The 19438-nt window shown below is 40.3% G+C and overlaps 1 protein-coding gene across 1 annotated transcript in view; it reads right to left on the bottom strand.

The window, feature by feature from the left end:
• The window catches only part of RAB8B (RAB8B, member RAS oncogene family), a 54930-nt gene that overhangs the window by 5299 nt on the left and 30193 nt on the right, over positions 1 to 19438 (bottom strand). The window contains exons 2-6 of the mRNA XM_029952678.1: positions 10476 to 10536; positions 7901 to 7961; positions 5186 to 5263; positions 4179 to 4268; positions 2722 to 2787 (exon numbers count right to left, since the gene is read on the bottom strand). Coding sequence (XP_029808538.1) covers positions 2722 to 2787; positions 4179 to 4268; positions 5186 to 5263; positions 7901 to 7961; positions 10476 to 10536 — 356 coding nt within the window. The remainder of the gene's footprint in view (positions 1 to 2721; positions 2788 to 4178; positions 4269 to 5185; positions 5264 to 7900; positions 7962 to 10475; positions 10537 to 19438) is intronic.

The raw sequence follows: 19438 nt of genomic DNA, 5'->3' as shown, positions 1-19438 counted from the left end.
TGTTCACAGCATATTTTAAAATAGAAATGTGGAATTCTTTCATCATTCCATTATACAATTATTTGACATCTTTTAATTGAGAAAAGAACATAACTATAATCACAGTATACACTTGAATATCCTATTTTTCAATTATATACTTTCCAGTGTTACAAAACTATCATTCATTCACTCAACAAATACATTCTGCACATAATATCTGGCACAAGTTCCTGATGTGACACTGGTTGAGTTATGGGTAGCTTTCTCAGTGCACCCAGAGCACCTGGTGGGGCGGAGGCACTAAGTCACCCCACGTCCTCAGAGCAGGGCACCGTGCCTGGTCTAGGAGATGCTGAATATCTCTTTAATAACTGAATGAATACCCAGAGCTCCAGAATCTCATTTTGTGCCTTGTGTCTTCTTACCCCAAACCAAACATTTTTTAATTCTATCATCTCTATTTTGTTTCTAAAGATCCAGGACTCTTTTTTATTCTTAATGTTTTATTTTTAAGTAATCTCTACACCCAATGTGGGGGTTGAGTTCACAGCCCTGAGATCAAGGTTTGCACGCTCCACTAAGCCAGCCAGGTGCCCCCCTACAGAGCCAAGACTCTTAAAGCGTCTTCAGTTGTCTCCATGCTAAAAGCATGTTGTCATTTTCTTTGTTTCTGACCACTCCTGATGCCTCCAAAGATGTTCACGAGGAGGATTATGTCCAATCAAGCCGAAGAGAAACAATATGATAACCACTATCATCTCTTATTATCAATGTTGCACTGTCACAACTGGTCACCCATGAGCCTAAGTTTCTTAAAGAAGCCCATCCTAGTTCTTATGAAAAGCCAACCGCACTAAGTTAAAGCTCTGGACAAACCACTAATTTCTGTAGAACACCTGGGCAGAATAAGCAGCTCAGGCACACTCTCAGGTCTGTATTTCCATAACTCAAAGCTCGCTCTAAGCCACAGTTGTGAGCAGGGTGCAGGCACGAACAGAGACCTGCTCCATTAAGCCAGGGTATGGAGTTCATTCTGTGAGAGCAATCCCATGGGGCCACTTCAGTGAACACATTTTCTCCTGTCTCTACCAGAGAGGCTCCCCTTTTTCTGCTTTTTTGTGACAAGCAGATGGAAGCATTTTTCTGCTTATCTATGCTTATGTAATTAATCAATAGAAGCTTCCTATTTCCTAACACCCATCAGGCAACCTGAAAAAATTAGTGTTATTGAAAACAAAGAAAAAGTTCTGATCAGTGCCAACTGGCCAATAAAGTCATTTCAATAATGTTATGGTGAATGGTGAGTAGCCCAAGAAATTAAATGTCTATAAAACCATCAACATTATTCAGTTACACATATTAACACACATATATCATTTTTGTGATCAGTTTAAAAAATGTTTTGAAAAAAGAAAATATGATCAACAACTCTGTCCTTGATAAAGAAAATCTATTCTTAGAAGTCTTTAGCTGATTTGCTTGTCTTTAACAATTAACTTACTGAAAATTTATTAAAACTATTCTCAGACACACTTATTTCTACTAAATGCTGTTGTGTAACAGTGTATTATGCTTAATTTAAGGGAATCTGTTCAATGAACAGTTTAGTTCTCTCTTGAGAGAGTACAGACATGAAGGTAATTAAGACTCTCCTGCTACAGGCTGCTACAGGATGACGGAACTATGAAAATGAGCAGAGGACACTATGCTTGGTTGGCGAGTGCAGGATTTCCAGCTTCCCAAACAAAGGGCAAAGGTGAACTTAAACAGAACCATTACCTTCTGTTCAGTGAATCTTTTTTTTTTTAAAATATTTTATTTATTTTTGATACAGAGAGAGACAGAGCATGAGAGGGGGAGGGGCAGAGAGAGAAGAGACACAGAATCTGAAGCAGGCTCCAGGCTCCGAGCTAGAGTCAGCACAGAGCCTGATGCGGGGCTCGACCCCACAAACGTGAGATCTGACTTGAGCCGAAGCTGGAGGCTTAACTGACTGAGCCACCCAGGCGCCCCATGTTCAGTGAATCTTAACTGAGCAATCTCATATAGCCCATGTGGAGGCTGGGTGTTAGAAATTCAACAACCTGAGTCCACATAAAGTCAGAAGCACAGAAGTTCACAATATGGAGGTAGAGCTCACAGAACACATTCACTAAGAAAATGACAAGATGGGAGTGCCTGAGTGGCTCAGTCAGTTAAGTGTCTGACTTCAGCTCAGGTCATGATCTCACAATCTGTGGGTTCAAGCCCTGATTCAGGCTCTGTGCTAATAGCTCAGAGCCTGGAGCCTGCTTCAAATTCTGTGTCTCCCTCTCACTCTCTGGCCCTCCCTTGCTCATGCTCTGTCTCACTCTCTCTCAAAAATAAATAAAACATTAAAAAAATTTTTTTAAAAAGGAAAGAAAATGACAAGTCTTAGAGCGTTTCTTGTGCTCCTTCCTACAGCTGTAACATCTGAGCCCCGGCTCCTGCCATTGGACGGGCAACGATACTGCTCTCTCCCAGCATCTTATCAGTTTACCCTTCTAGCGTCTTCTCCATCATACATATTTGAAATCTGGTTTAATTCCACACTGACTGGTATTAAGATTTGTTTTTGTGTGTTTCATATTTCAGAAAGCAATCTGACATTGAAATCATTCTGTGCACATTTGTATTAACCTACATGAATTTATATGTGAAGTAGTTCAGAATCCAGTATGCTACCCTGTAATAAGTCATCAAACATTTCCTTCTTACCTCTTCTACGTTGGTACTGGATTTTGCACTTGTCTCCAAGAATTTAATCCCATAGTCAATTGCTAACTGAAAGGCAAACAGAAACATTTAAATTCAGTTCAGTTTGCTTCAACATATAAAGCATTTCCATTTTCTAGGTTTCTCAAAGTCCCAAAGGTAGAGTGTCTAGTTGAGACCTCTTGTGGTTCTCAAATTTCTTTGCTTTCTTCTATGTTTTTGCAATGTAGACAGCTAACTTAAACATCATAAGTAAAATGGCACCACCTCCACTCAAAACACCATTTAAGTACCTTTTGTTCTATTATACTTTAGTTCTCTAATATACTTACAAGAAAAAGTATGATGGGCTCAGTAGTTAAGCATCTAATTCGTGGATTTTTGGCTCAGGTCATGATCTCATGGTTCGTGAGATCAAGCCCTGCAGAGCCTGCTTGGGAATCTCTCTCTCCCTCCATCTTTCTCTCTCTGCCCCTCACCTGCACATGCATGTACTCTCTCTCTCTCAGAATAAATCAATAAACATAAAAAGAAAAAGAAAAGAAAAACTATGAGACAGACACTTGCTCCTATCATTAATTTGGAATTAGTTGACCTCTTTTACCTGCTCCCAAAGTACAACTCTCCAACAGTGACTATACTGACTTTTCATTATTTTTTAATAAATCGGTCCATGAAAGAACGAGAGCTTAAAATACTAGGTACTCACTGCTTTCGTTTTTATTTGGTTATTATTTCCATCTACTCCTAAAAAGCTCCCAGTTCCTTAAAATACCAAGACTAAATGAATGTTCCTAGGGGGAAAGTTTGCAGTCAGATTCAAAAACAAAATATATTTTGTAAGTATCACTAAAAAAAGGCTACAGGAAAATTCCAAGACTTAAAAATTGAAGACTCTGAGTTAATTTAGAAAATGTCAGAGAAGTAAATATGTATATAAAACAAGCTTTTTTGGCAGGATGCAAAATAGAGAAATGCCTATAAATGAAATCAGTGGCTTTGATGAGTTTCAAGCAGTTTATCCACAATGACCTAAACCTAATGTGCAGTACAATATTCTTATGAAAAAAAAATGAATTGGACTATGATTACTCTTTAACCTTCACCTATTCTATTACTTTTATTTGAAGAGACTGCTTTACTTGACCTTTAAAACCGGGCATTTTCACACAGCTATGGAAGAAATAGCCTGAACTCTAAGCTGCATGAATCTGAAAAAGGACCAATTTGTATCTCCCAGAAAACAGCAAATTCTTCAGGAGTGAGTCATGACTATGCAATATATGGGGTTGGATCTCGAATACTAATTCACAGCATTCAAGTATGGATGACATCTCTTTGGTGTTTTTTAAAGGATTAAAGTAACATATTTTTCAAACTGAAACCAATAATTAAATACTAAGAAAATAAACGTTTAGCGTGAACAGATACCAATCTTTATGCGCTCAGTTCCAATTTACCTTCTCTCCTCTTTCTTTTGACACTTGTCTTTTGTCATTCATATCACATTTGTTACCCAGGATCATTCTTTCAACATCTGATGAGGCATGCTGCAGGGAGAAAATGGTATGTTATAAAAACAGCCTGAGAAAAACACAGTTATTCAATAGGCAAATCCTAACCTGTCAGAAACATATCCATAAATTTAATAAGACAATCTTCTACTCAACACAGGGCCTGATCCAGAGGAAAATGTAAAAGATGGAGGAGAGAAGGGCTACAGCGGAAGAGCCTGTGCTAGCTACTCCCTCAACAGCTTGCAGGCCTTCTCAGGCCATTTTTGTACATGAACAAACAGAAATTAAACGGCTATCCAACCACAAACTTCCAAATATTAGTTTAGGTTAAATAAGGAAGAAAAAAAAACAGGACAGAGTGAGCCAATGAGAAAGGGATTCTGGATTCTGAACTACTTCACATATAAATTCATGTAGGTTAATACAAATGTGCACAGAATGATTTCAAAGTCAGATTGCTTTCTGAAATGTCAAAGACACAAAAACAAATCTTAATACCAGTGTAGAATTAAACCAGATTTCAAATATGTATGATGGAGAAGATGCTAGAAGGGAAAACTAATAAGATGCTGGGAGAGGGCGGTATCGTTGCCAGTCCAATGGCAGGAGCCGGGGCGTCAGATCTTACAGCTCTAGGAAGGAGCACAAGCAAGTGTCTTCTCTCTGTTTCCTCATGTGTGAAATGGGGACTTGGAGGACATTATTTTCAAGATCTGGCCCGAGTTTAAAATTCCGTGGAGCTGCTGTTCTGGTTGCAGCTCCCTGTCTGACAGAGACACCAGACCAGCAGCACCAGAGATCTCTCCCTCTGTGGTGCTCCTCAGAGCGAGGGGGCATGACCTGTCTGTGCCCTACTTCTCAGTGGCTCTGTCGCCTCTTCCAGAGACAGAAGGAGCCCTGTGCAAGTACCAGCAGGGTCCCCCCCAACATCATTGTCTCTCCATACACACCTCTTCAATGTTTCTTATCCAGTTTTTAATATTGTCAAAGGACTTTTCATTTGTGATGTCGTATACCAGCATAATCCCCTGTAAGAAGAAAAAAAGATCTTTATTTAGTACTTCATATACCTAAAGTTACAGAATATAATGACAGTGTACTCCTATTCTCCAGAAATCGTTTGTTTTGTCCTTTGTCTTTTTTTTTAATGTTTTTTATTTATTTTTGAGAGACAGAGAGAGATAGCATGAGCAGGGAAGGGTCAGAGACAGAGGGAGATACAGAATCTGCAGCAGGCTCCCGGCTCTGAGATAGCTGTCAGCACAGAGCCCGATGCGGGGCTTGAACCTATGAACCATGAGATTGTGACCTGAGCTGAAGCCGGACACTTAACTGACTGAGCCACCCAGGCACCCCTTGTCCTTTGTCTTTTTAATAAAACATAATAAAAATGTTTAAGTCCAGAGAAGCAAAAATAAATAAATAAATACTTCCACTGTCTTACCAGGTAAATAAATAGTCTGTAAATGTTTTTACTGTTAACCTTTAATGAATTAGTGATTACAGTAAAGGTGATACACCCTTTCTGCCTGACTTCACATGATAAGAATCAGCACTAACTGGGTGTTTAAGTTAAAACAGAGATAGCACTGAAAGAAAGAGGTGATCACTTCTGTGGTGTACTTGTTTATTACAAGTAGAAATGTCTGGCTTCTTACTCCTATACTAAGACTATAACTATCATACTTAAAAATTATTTCTTGTGGGTGCTTCGGTAGTTCAGTCGGTTAAGCATCTGATTCCAGTTCAAGTCATGATCTCACGGTTCATAGATTCAAGTCCCATGTTGGGCTCTGTTCTGACAGCTCAGAGCATGGAATCTGCTTCAGATTCTGTCTCCCCCTCTCTCTCTGCCCCTTCCCTACTCACACTCTATTTCTCTCTCTCTCTCTTTCTCTCAAAAATAAACATTTAAAAAATTTTTAAATATAAATAAAAATAAAATTTCTCTCTTTTTTTTTAAGTTTATTTATTTGGGGGGGGGGGTGAGACAGACAGAGAGGGGGAAAGAGAGAGAGAGACAGGCCCATGCAGGCTCAGCACTGTCCGCACAAAGCCTGGTGCAGGGCTCAAACTCGAGAACCATGAGATCATGACCCGAGCCGAAGCCAGACATTTAACTGACTAAGCTAACTAGGTACCCAAAAAAGATAATTTTTAGGGGTGCCTGGCTGACTCAATTGGTAAAGACTCTTGATGTCAGGACTGTGAGTTCGAGCCCCACAATGGATGTAGAGATTACTTAAAAATAAAATCTTTATCAATAAATAATAGAATAAAATTGTTTCTTTTTATATGGATGGATCAAAATGTCACTATCATCTATGTAAATCACAGACACTTAAAATATAATACATCTGTTATACAGGTTTAATGAAAGGCAATGTCATTGTATCTTTAAAGACCCTCATGTCTGGTATTTCTAAAAGGCTTATCCTCTCAATCTGTCAACTGACACTTGTAATATCTGTGCCTAAGACCTGTATCACCAGACATTACCAAACCATACTCCTGTACTAAGTGCTAGATCTCCCCATCCGTCTATCCATTTGGCAAATATTTAGTGAGGATCCACTGGATGTCTGGTAATACACTTAGTGCTACCAGCAATGAACAAGATAGACAAGGCCCTTTCCTTTCATGCACAGTTAGCAAAAAAAAACAATAAGCTGGTAATTATACAATTAATTATAACTTTGACAACTGCTATGAAGAAGCATGAGGAGTTTTGAAGACAAATGCTAATCCAATCCGGCTGAGGAGATGGGAGTGGACACAGAAGGCTTCCCTGAGAGAATGACATTAAAGCCAAGACCTGAGGACTGAGTAAACTTGAAATGGGCAATGGGGTTGAGGCTGGGATGAAGAAGAGAAAGCCCAAGTGTCCGACACACAACAGAAACAAATATCCTGCTGACCAGAAAGGCCCAGAACCCACTGGACTGACTGAAAGAAAGCCATCTTGGTAAGAGTGCATAGATCCAATGGGAGAAGGGCACAAGATGACGCTGAGTAGAAGATAGGATTAGACGTACTTTGGAGACCAGTGACTGGATATCAGCTCCCAGATGTCCCATGTAGTCATGAAAACCCAGCTAAGTAAAACACAAGGTAGCCTTTGTCCCCTCCAAATCTTCTCTCCCTCTTTGTACTCTTGCTTTGATAAAGAGCCACATAACCCTGCCAGCCAGTCCAAGCTGAGCCCTGGGCATAACCTTCTCACAGCCAGTCAGTCACTCAATCCGATGGGCCCACCAGCCACCATCTCTCCCGATTCTAACTCCACTGCTCCCATACAAGGCCTTATTCATACTCCCATCTTAGCCTTTACCCGAATCACTGGCACTGTCTTTAATTGGCCTCCCAGCTTTCACAAAAATATATAATCGCTCAGAATGTGTGGAGGGATTCTCAAACATCCACAAGCTATCTACCTGATGAGTACCATGAAAACCAATGGCGAAGCATGCAGTTACTAAACACAGGACATAAAAAAACAAAAAAACAAAAACCCCCAAGAAAACCTCTTGTATGTCTTATTTTCACATCCAAAAATCTATCTCCCCCATTATACTAGACTCTAGCTTGGTTCCTATAAACTTGACAAATGAATATTCATGTTTTATTTTCACCGGAAGAGTTACAAAACCCTAACACACACTCACCATGGCTCCTCTATAGTAGGCCGTTGTGATGGTTCGAAATCTTTCCTGACCCGCTGTGTCCCTAAAACGTGAAACAAAGGAGAGAGTGGTTTTAAAAGTTACCACCAGCACCACCGAGGAGGGACCTGACGCTGCGAGTGTAATTCTGGTCCGCTCACAAAGGCAGTGGTTTCAAGCAAAGGGGAATGAGCCGCAGCAGGGGCCTGCTGTGTGTCTGGGAGCTGGAGGCGGTGGTGGCCACAGGAGCCTGTCAGGAGCTCGCAGGGACTTTGGTGGGAAACTTGGTCCTTGATGATAAAAGCAGCAACAGGAAAATACATGGCTCTGCTAGGAACTGGCATGTTATATTAGTCAAACACATGTGGGAGAGAACAGAGAATGGTTCTTAATTCCTGGACCCCTGGAGGTAGTTATAATCCTTTCTATAAATGCCTAATGATTAAGGCATTTTGCTCTCTCCACTGAAAGTCTGGTTTCTGTACAACACAAGCAATTGGGCTGGACTTAATACTGTGTAGATTCTGCTCAGCAGAACGCACTAAAATGGATCTCTTTAAGAACTTTTTCAGCTATAGAGCCTGGGATTAAATGGGAGCCTGGAGTTTAACACCTAGTGGTTGGCAATGTTTCCAAAGTCTGGAAATATGAACAACACTTCAAAATTACGTAGACTTTAGTATATTCTTGCTTTTTAGCTGATGGCATTCTATTAAAATCCATCCTGAAAAATTTTTTAAAAATTTCTCATTATGCTTACTGAAGCAATCCCTATAAAGGGAGTCAAATTCACTTGCTATCTGGGAAAATCAATATTTCTAAATCTGCCACACACCGCCAGAACGAATTCACTCCCTGTGCTTCTAAGGCAAACTAAACTGTACAATTTAATTGCAGGGGAGAGCGAGGCATTTGTGGAAATATGCGAGAAATCGAATGCATGCCAAACCCAAACAAGAGATGAAGGCCCAAGGGAAATATAGTAGAAACAATAAATACCTTAACATTTATATACACCTCACAAAATACTTTCCTCGGGTGCTCACATGATGCCCACCGCCACCCAGTGCAGTGGTGGCACGACCGCCGCCCTCACCGTGCACAGGAGGCAGCAGGCTCGGGGGGCTCGGGTCTAGTGCTAAGCCACTCGACAGCTCATGCCTTGAGTGTCACTGGGGCATCCCAGTCTCAGCTGTTCGGTGCAGGGCCAGGCATCCCACCACAGCCATCTATCCTGCTACTTGCTCACTGATCAGGATGAGACACACGGGGCACTAGTTTGGTATATGGCGAAGAAATCAGGGGAGGAATAGAAGCCCAGCATCTGTGAGCCAACCAATCATATTTTGATTGAACACACTACTCGATGTGGAACCCGCTCTGTGGTGAGGACGGAGGAGAAACCCTGCCATACTGGATGTGGGTCGTGAAGACCGAACGGAGACTATTTTGCTGCAGAGAGTACTGACAGATCGTGCTATGATGTTATGTGAAGTTCTGATCAGCTGACCGACTGCAGACTCCTAGAAAGGCTTCTTACTGCTATGGTCAGGGTGGTTCGGCACAGTCAGAAATTCTCTTTGCTTTCCCCCCTCAATTTTTAAAAAATACCTTTAAAATATTTGGCTTCTTACTAAATATCAATAGATGAAAAGGGCAGCCTGTGGTAACCTTGACAATGTTTTCCAACAAATATACTGGGAACCACTCACTATACTAGGCTCATACGTGTCCCAGCTGAATCACTAACCAAGACGGACGCCCTCAGATGGACTTCACCGCTCTACGTCCTAGGTTCCTCCTCTGTACAAGAAGGACTAGTGGGTTTCAACAGGAGGCTCTATTTCTATCCTGGTTCTGAGATTCAAAGAAGAAAAACAGCCTAAGGAGAAAGCTGATATATATTACTCTGCTATTTTGCCCTGGCTCCTCCTTAATCTATACTGCTCTCGATTTCTGAGCTTTGTCTGCTGTTGTCATCATCACAGATTAGATCAGTCCAGTGTTCCTCATTGTTTTAATTTAAAGAGAAGAAATATGAAAAGGAACTTATATAAAGTATCAGATCTAGAGGAGAACTCTGATGTCTGCAGTCCGACCAAACAATTTATAAATGAGGAAAAATAGGCCTTAAGAAGGGAAGGTACAGGTCCAAGTCTTCAGGTTAGAGGCAGAAACTAGAACCTGGGTCTGTACTTTCCTCAGAAGAAGCCACGAAGGGTTCTTACCGCCTGAATACTTTTGCCTTATCTGATGTCGAAGGTGCAACACCTACAACGGTAAAGTGTATGTGCTCTTAGCTTTTAGTTCCCTTCCCCACAGAATCAGTGTCTGGGTAGAATGAGCGCTCAGCTCTCCTCTAGCTGGGAGGGTTAGTGGCATCACTCTTTACCTTCTCCTTCTCGGTGGGGACGCCTGTGAATATTACCCACTTCCCGTTGGTTCTGATAAAGAAAAGATGTTTTAGCGATCACAAGTTACCTCTAACTTAGCACAATTCACATTTTCCACATTTCAATTCCCACTTTCAATTCCCAATTAAGGTAGAAACTGTGTATATAATTTTTGTTTGACTTACCATATCTGAAGCTTAATTTTCTTTCCATCTAGTTCTATCGTTCTGATTTTAAAATCAATTCCTGCCAGAAAAAGAAAGAAATGCTAAATTTCTCCAAATATAATCCAAGTCTTATTAGGAAGAGGACAAAGATTTCTATTGAAAAAAAAAAGTCTCTCCAACGCACTGGAAAATGTGAACACAGAGAGGGTGTGAATGGTATGTTTCCTCTGAATACAGGCTGAAGAAAGGAATGCTAATTACTCTGCAAAGAATTCCCACACATGTTAAATGGAACGTATTATATGCCTCATTATTTTGATACAAATGGATCACATACCTCAAAGTTATATAATTTAGATAGACTGAGAACATGCCATATTTTCCACTTCCTGAAATACATATAATCAATGATTCCTACCCCTCTGGCCCATCCTTCTCTAAAAAATGCCGTGGACATCTTTACAATATCTTTCTCCATCTCCTTCCCATTTGTTCTTTGGGATCTGCCACTGGCTAGGGGAAAAAACAAAACCTGAGGCTCCCAAACCTGCCTATTTGAGCTCAGGGATGGGAAAACCTGCATATTTATTTTACACAGCTTGGCAAATATCTTGTGTACATTTTAATAAATGTTTCTTGCATCTCACTGGCTGGGGCTGAAAGCTAGAATGGTTTTTAGCCCTAGCTGAACTTTAGCAGTACTTGGAGCACTTTAAAAAACTACTAATGGCTAGATCTGCTCCCTTCCCCAAATTCTGAGATTCTGACTTAGTTGGTCGGGGGGGGGGGAAGAATCTGTGTACTAGTAATTTAAAAGCTCTCCAGATGATTCTAACCTGTAAATAGGCCTGTGAGGTAGCATGTGAAAGTCATTGGGGCTCTGGCACTTAAAAGTTCATCCCCTCCCTCACCTATTTCCCTCCCACTATGGTAGCTCAAAACTTAGCAATTTCAATTACAAAGAACCGCAAAGTTCTTGACAAATACCAGCATGCTCTATCATTTTATCAGAAATAAGCTGCTACTCTCTGACAGGACAAGTTAATGAATACAATTCAGAAGCAATTTGCTAAATCCTTATCATCTGGCCACAGAGCTTTTAGATTTTTCTATTCTTTTGCATTCTGTACAGAACCACTTAAAAGCAGTCTCCAAGACATTTTAAGAAAATATGTCAATTATCCACTATATTACTTAACCATCAAATGCAGTTATTTGCGGGGAGAAAAGCCTTCAACAGCTATGTTACTACTACATATAAACATTGAGAGCAACCAAATAGGCTGCCGTTTTGAGGCTCATTAAAGTAGCAGTCAGTCTGCAGTCATTTAAAACATTTAGGAAATTTTCTATGGACTCAGTCTTTTGTTTTTTGTCTTTGTTAGAAGGACTACCTTTCTGTTAATTTGAGGAGGTTCTACCATTATCTGTGAAACTTAACCAGCTTTTCACAATTCGAAGGTTTTTAGTGCTTGGAAAAGTTTCGAACTGTGGTGGTTGGCTTTTGTTCCCACCGCAGACAGGAGACAGCTGATAGACAAATGCATAGAGCACAGTCAAATTAGCTCAACTTGAATTTCACTAAAAATGGAAAATGTCGTTTATATTATTCTTGAAAAGCACTGGCCTTGAAAGCCAAAAGGCCTAGACTGGAGGTTGGGCTCTGTCACGAACAACTTCGGGGAGGTTGTTGGACTGCTCTGAACCTCTATATGCTTATCCATAGAAAAAGGTGAGGGGGACCTAATTCGATAAACTAGATAATGTGTCTGAATGTGCTTTAGGAACTCTGAAGTTCCATATAACTGTAAAATATTACACACCCAGATGCGATGATCCTACAGATCTTGTCCCTTCACGCGTGAATTACGGTAACAGTGTCCCAGGACTCTGCCAACATCTCCACCGGTTCTTATTCCCTTGCACAATGCAGCTGTTCCCACCAGAGGCACTGCTTTCCAGAGCATCCCTCCAACAGCCGCCTTCTGCCTCTCTGCCCCACACCTACTCCCTCCACACGTCAGGGCCACCTCACGTGGCAGCCTTCCCTGAGGATGCCACCTGTGGGTCCTTCCCCTCCTTTCCCCTTCAACTCTCTACTTGGCCACATCCATCCCTGACAGGGCAAGTCCTGGCTTAATCCTGTGTTATTTGGTGTGGTTAACATACTGTTCTAAATTGCTCCAAAATCAAACAAGGGCCCCATCCTCTCTTTGCTAGTTAGGCTGCTTACAGAAACAGGCATAGATAATAAAAGGTTAAATACTCTTAGGAGAGGAAAGATTACATTCTACTAAGTGTGAAGAGAACTAAGAAAACCTTGGAAGTTCCAAGTTTTCTTAGCACGCCATAGTAACAATAGGAAGGATGCTAAGAAATCTATTACAATATGAATATCAAGGCCTTTACATTACAATTAGTTTGACGGATAACTATCAGTAGACTGTACAGTGGGTTAAAACTCAGTTTAACATTTAAAGAAAAGATAACTTCCTGAGACTACTTTAGAATTGGAATAACCCGTCATAATATAGTGATATAATTCTATCAATCAGAATGCTTTTGTCTGCAAATAACAGAAACCTCAAATCAAACTAGCTCAAGGTAATTTGTTGACTCATATAACAAGCCCAGTGGTGAGTTGGGGTTCAGCGATGTCTCCATTCAGTAGTTCCGGCTCATTTCTCTGTACCTCCTTGGGCTCTGCCCTTCTGGGAGTATCAATTTCATCCCCTGACTGACAACGGTTCCTGACCACCACAGCAATACCGAGAAGCAAAGAGATCATCTTCTTGTGCCCCTCGCTTCAAAGTGAGGAAATGTTTTCCCAAAGCCTCCAGCGACCTTTCCTTCATGTTTCATTTCTGGAATTACAACCATGAGAATGTCAGTTGTAGGGACTAAATGCTGAGTTCAGGAACCAATCACTGCCATGGGCAGTTACCAAGATTGGATTAATCTAAACTCATCCCTAAATTTGGATTACTTAAAACTCATTCCTGGAGCTGGTCACTTCCCTGACCCACGGACTGCTAAAAACAGGAGAGAGTGGAAAAGCTGTTGAATTGGTCATTGTATCTGTCAGAATAATACTGATCTATCAAATAGTAGAATTTTATATTCATAGGTATATGAATATCACGATTACTACTATCCTGACGTGAATGTTACTAAGTTTAATGATTACTCCAGTACTTCATCTGGTGTTTGGCTACAAGCAGAAAATATGAAGGAAGAAAAAGATGACCAGCAAACCAAGCAGCTGCACTGAACCATGGTCTTCACTGCCCAAGAGTCCCAGTTCTGAAGGACTGGCCTGCGCCCTCCCCCTAGATGGTTAGAGAACGCAAAGAAGGAGCGGGCTGCCCTATCAACAGCAACAAGAACCACCACAGCTCATTCTGGCAGGGAAGGAGCAACTTTACTGATCTATTTTTAAAGGACTATACAATCTCAAACATCACTTCTGAAGAGCATTACGTTTAGGGTAAAAAAAGCCCTCACAATTCAATAGCCTTTTAGAAAGCATCATTTTTTGGCAGTACATAATATGATAACTCATGTTCAAAATGACGACCCTGAGTCATCCCGACTCATGAGCAATCCGTCAGCCACCAGGCTTCATGCCGCCTGGCCAGCTGGCAACACAGCCCAACATCTGCATTCAGGAGACAAGACTCTGACGCCGCCTCCACGTTTCCCGGAATGTGCCCCAACGTTAAAGCAGTGCCAGTTTTGTCATTAATATTTATCCAGTCAATAAAACAGGAAATCTACATTGTAAGAAACATTCCCAAGGGACTCAAAGCCATTTTATTTTGAAATTATTTATTTTGAATTATTTATTTTGAAATTAAACACACGCACACACAGATGTTTTTCTGAATTGACTCTCATGCTAAACGGTGACTCATAACTGATATATATATGTGTGTGTGTGTATGTATATCGATATATAGATAGATATATCGATATACACACACATATATCTATACAGACACACACATATAACACTATAAGGAGCCAGGAAAACACGCATGAAAGGAACTACAGAACTCTAGACTTGGAAAGAACCTTAGAGATTGTTTAGTTCAGTCATCCTTGTGTGCCTAAAAAACTGAAGCCCAGGGAGACACAGCAACATATCCAGATTCACAAAGACTAATTCAAAAGGGGTTAAAATCAAACTTGGCATTTAAAGATCAGGCCTTCGCAAAGAGATGTGTACAAGAAATGTCCGTGTCTCCCTAAGGACGCCTGCTCTTTAAGAAAAACACTAGTGACAATGGGAGTGTCCATCAGTGGGAGAATGCCTTGGTACAAAGGGGCTATCCAGGGGCAGTGGACAAGAGTCACATGGGTCAACATGAGGGAATCTAAAAACATAATATGAGGTAAAAAAAGAGACTGCAGAAATTTCCCACAGTCAAACCATTCCAATAAAATTTCAAAAATACCAAAAACTATACTGTTTCTTTTATAAATATATCTAAGTGTAATTAAAGTATAAAAAAACATACATGAGAATGACTATGAATAAAATCAGTATAGCAGTTACCTCTGGAGAGAAATGGAAGAGGAGGGATTAAGGAGAGGTTCAGAAGGACTTCAACTCTATCATTTATTATATCTAAAACTGAGCAGTGGTACCTGGATGCGGAAGTGTTTCATATTAGGTATACTTTTGTATACCTGAAATTATTCATAATTGTTAAGAAGGAGTAGTTATTTAAAAAATGACATATGGAGACACTCATTCATTAATAATAGCAGAACAATCAAACCAAATTTAGATATGAAAGGCAACTTAAAAATCTTAGCGGGAGGTGGCAGGGGTGTGGGGGAGCAGGCGCTACCCCACCCCACATTGCTCAATATACAGAGGGCCTGGGAGCCCTTGGTGACCAAATGTGACAGCAAGATTAGATCGAGGTCAGAGAATGAGGGGGTAGACCAGGGCTTTGGGGTAGCAAGGAGTGCATGTCACTCAGGTTTCAAGCAGGGATTCAGGTGCATTTCCTTCCCTGCCTGCAGTAAAAAGAAGATTCTCACTCGGTTAATAATGAAAGAACACACTTTGGTCACTGCTGGGAGTGGAACTCTAGGAGAGGAACAAAGGAGGGAGTTCTGCTCTTCCATTCCAGTGGGAGCCATTCCAGTGGGAGAAAGAAGAGGAGAGCCTCCCTCCCTGCTCAGGATGGGGGAAGGGGCTATGCCCTGCACCCCTGAGGAAAAGGTAACGTTGTACTTGAGGCCTCTGCATTGTCCAGGGTGACCCACAGGAACAAGAGCTGGCAGAGACCTGGCAGTGAGGCTCCGGGAGGGGTATGTTGTGAGCACTTGGCCCAAAGCACTGCTTATCAGATATTTCTCAGAAACCAGTCCTGTGGTTGGAAGCAGTTGGAGGGAGGGCCTGGCCAGCAGAATGGAGGGGAGGAACCTTTGAACTCAACCCAAGCCCAGAGTTAGCAGACCTAACAGGGCAAGGAGCTTGGAATGAGCACTACTGGGCCACCCTTCATTTCACAAATTAGATCTAATTGAACATGGAGAGGGAACAGATTGACAAAATTGTTTTACACAGATGTCAAATTAGTCAGCCAACAGACGTTTCATTTACTATCATAACCTTTTCTGTTTCAAGAGACTAGGGAGGTCGCCCTGGGTTTGTGAATGGGTGAAAGGACACCCTTTGCTCGGGGGGTCGAAAGGGAATGAAGGACTGTTCTTGGCCTTCAGAATTCCAGAGCCAGCCAGGTATCCTGCCCTTCAGCATCACTGTGATTGGATGCATTTTTGCCCTGTGGGTACTGTAGCTTGGAACACACATAGCAGGGGCACCTGGGTGGCTCAGTGGTTAAACCTCCGACTTTGGCTCAAGTCATGATCTTGTGGTCTGTGAATTTGAGCCCTGCATCAGGCTTTGTGCTGACAGCTCAGAGTCTGGAGCCTACTTTGAACTCTGTGTCTCCCTCTTTCTCTGCTCGTTCCCCTGCTCACACTCTGTGTCTCTCTCTCTCAAAAATAAATAAACATTTAAAAAATGCAAATTCCCCCAACCCATGGAATCTGAAATTCTGGGGGGCAGAAACCAGTAGTAATCTGTTAAAAAAAAAAAAAAAAAGGAACACACATAGCTCTCTTCCACCTTGGAACTGTCTTGGGTTACTTGGGGAAGTCAGCTGACCCAGGAAAATCAGGGGTGGAGAAACAGCAGGGACCTTCAACTGAGGTGTTCCACACTCAGTTCCCACTCAAGTTCTTTTATAAAAAGTCCCTTTGGCTGCAGTCAAATTTCTGGGATATTCAGCCTTTCAATGAATGACAGCAATGCAAGACTCCAAAGCTGAGTTTGCTCGTGGTGCCATACACACATCAACAGCAAACCAGCACAGGCCATCTGTCCCCTTTGACGCAACTGAAGAAGCAGAAGTCCAATACCGTGCTTTCACAACAAAAAGGGGAAAACTGCACTTTGTTTCAAAAGTGCATCTGGAAACATCTGTGATCCCAAGCTATTGGAATACGGGTTATATGGTTGGTCTATTTATATTTCACAGATATTCCAGAAATAGAAAAAAGTTTCCCAAATATTGAAGTACACCTTATAGAAATGCCATATCCACTTTCTTACTCAAGACTGTTACTATTAATGATGATGGTGCAGTGTAGATGGATACTACCAGTTTTGAAACTTCAACAACCTCATTTTGCTTATACATTTTTTGTGGACTTTTAAACATGGAGATTTATGAAATTTTAGAGTAGCTGACTTTAGGACAATTAGCTAATATCTCTAATTAGAAAAATACATTACTAAAATAGGAAAAAACAAGAGTCATGGATGGAAGCTTTAAAATATTTTTTTCCCCAAAATAAAGAACTTGGAGAAAATGAGGAAAAGTAAAAATAAAGTTAAGAATGTTACTTAAATTGAATGAGAGGAGTTCAAGGCATTGTTCTTTTGTAAATACACATTCTGTAACGTCATAGAAGCATTTTCACCAAGGAGCAATTTTGCTGCCTATATTTAGAACCATTTAATTTTTTGTTTCGTTTATATTCAAATTTACAATCTGGTTTCTTTTTTGAAAATCAGGAAGTCTAAAATGTAGGAGAAAAAAAATTGAAAGTAAGCTTAAAGGTATTTAATAACACTTTGAAATGATCACTGGCAGTCAAATATGGTAGTTTTGTTAAATCCAACATAGAAAAAGGGGATTTTTTTCCCCAAACATGGACTTACAATGGTCTGCGAATATAATCTGCTCTTTAAAAAAGACAACTAATATGCCAAAAGAAGTTTTCAGATTTCTTTGATTCTTCTATTCTGTGAATAGGAAGCAGTAAAGTAAACCTCATTTATGGTATAAATCAATAGTGACACATGTTATTCCTTTTTGCTGAAAAAGCTGCACACCTTAACACTTTTAAAATTTTCTACTTGTTACAGAATTAAATTCAACTCTTGGCATTCTTGGCATAAGACAGCTGTACCCATATAATTTAATCGTACCAACAAAAGATAAACTCATAAACTAATTCTAGAAATTAGGAAGAATTTACTTTTTTGAGCCATAAGCATGTGCGACAGATACAAAAATAGCGCTGATAGGAATAGTTTTACATAAGGTCTGGATTTGAGAGTCTCAAAGGGCTTTGTAGATTAAATTATAATGATCTAATTAACCCTTAAAATGTCTTTGGTACATTATAAGGCAAAATAACAAATTACTACACACCAAGTGAAAGAGGAGAAAAAACCAAAACCAACAGAAATAGCAAATAAGGTGCAATAACACAGCTACAACTCAGATAAGTATGCAGAAACACCTAGGAAAGATTGAGAATTTTAAATCTGATTAAGGGGCCAGCAGAGATTATCCAGCATTATCAGCATTTGAGAATGGTGAAATGAATACACGACAAGACTCTTTTGCAAATCTTGCGTTTTCAAAAGGAAATGTGTTTTAAGTGTTACTCAATCTGGAAGTTGCAATGTGCTTGAAGTAGTTAAAATGTAAACTTTAGAGGTTTTCAATGAACAGATGTTTTTACTGTCAATAAAATCTTTTTTCATAAAGGGCCTAATATATGAATTAGACTTTCTGAAGAATAATAGTTCAGAATGTCTGAGATTTCTACCCCTTCCCCCATTATTAATTTACAACCATCTCAAGAACCAAACAGCTCCCAAATGAAGCCACCTGTATTTCCTCTTCTCCATCCCCAGTTTCTCAGAAAGTGTCCCTCTGCAGCAGGAAACACCCCCCCCTCACCCCCCCCATGAGTCACTATCACTTTCCTAAACCTGGAATTTCCTTGATTGTATTTTGACAACTCAGGGTCAGGCCCGTTTCATTTAAGGGTGAAGGGAATACTGTTGTTATTCAGAAAATGAAAATAAAAAACCAAATCCCTGATCTGACACACTGTTGCTATGGGAAAACCTTCTGCCAAATCACTGGAATTATCACTGGAAAAAATTACAAGTACATTCCAATGATGTTGCACCAAAAATGCAGTAAAACTGATCCTTCAGATCTTTCCAAGTATTGACCATGTATCATATTTTCCATTAGTTTGGGGGCAAATGAAAGCTAAAAAGAAAAAATACATATAAAACAATATAACTAAGTAACAACATTACATGGTGTAACTATCAATAAACAAATGATGTATGTTTTCCCTTTGAGAAATGAGTTCTTAAAGGAGGAAACATAAAGAAGATTGTTATCAATGTAATATGTAAGTTAGCAACTAGGACTGAAATAAACTGCGGCTATAATTTTAGTATTTTTCAGAAGAATTTCCAACTCACTTGTTTAAGAAAGACTTCAGCTTATATGGGTACAAAAGGCAAAATTTAGTTATTTCCCTCACCAGTTAATACAAATCAACTTTTTTTTTTTTTTTTTGATGGAGGGAAAGGGGTAGGGTCTGTAGCAAATAACTGCAAGCTCAAGAGAAGAATCATCAAG

The sequence above is a fragment of the Suricata suricatta genome, chromosome 9 (genome assembly GCF_006229205.1).
Source record: "Suricata suricatta isolate VVHF042 chromosome 9, meerkat_22Aug2017_6uvM2_HiC, whole genome shotgun sequence".
In the NCBI taxonomy this organism is placed as follows: Eukaryota; Metazoa; Chordata; class Mammalia; order Carnivora; family Herpestidae; genus Suricata; species Suricata suricatta.
Note: the sequence above shows the minus strand (reverse complement) of the source record. Positions and strands in the feature narration are given on the sequence as shown.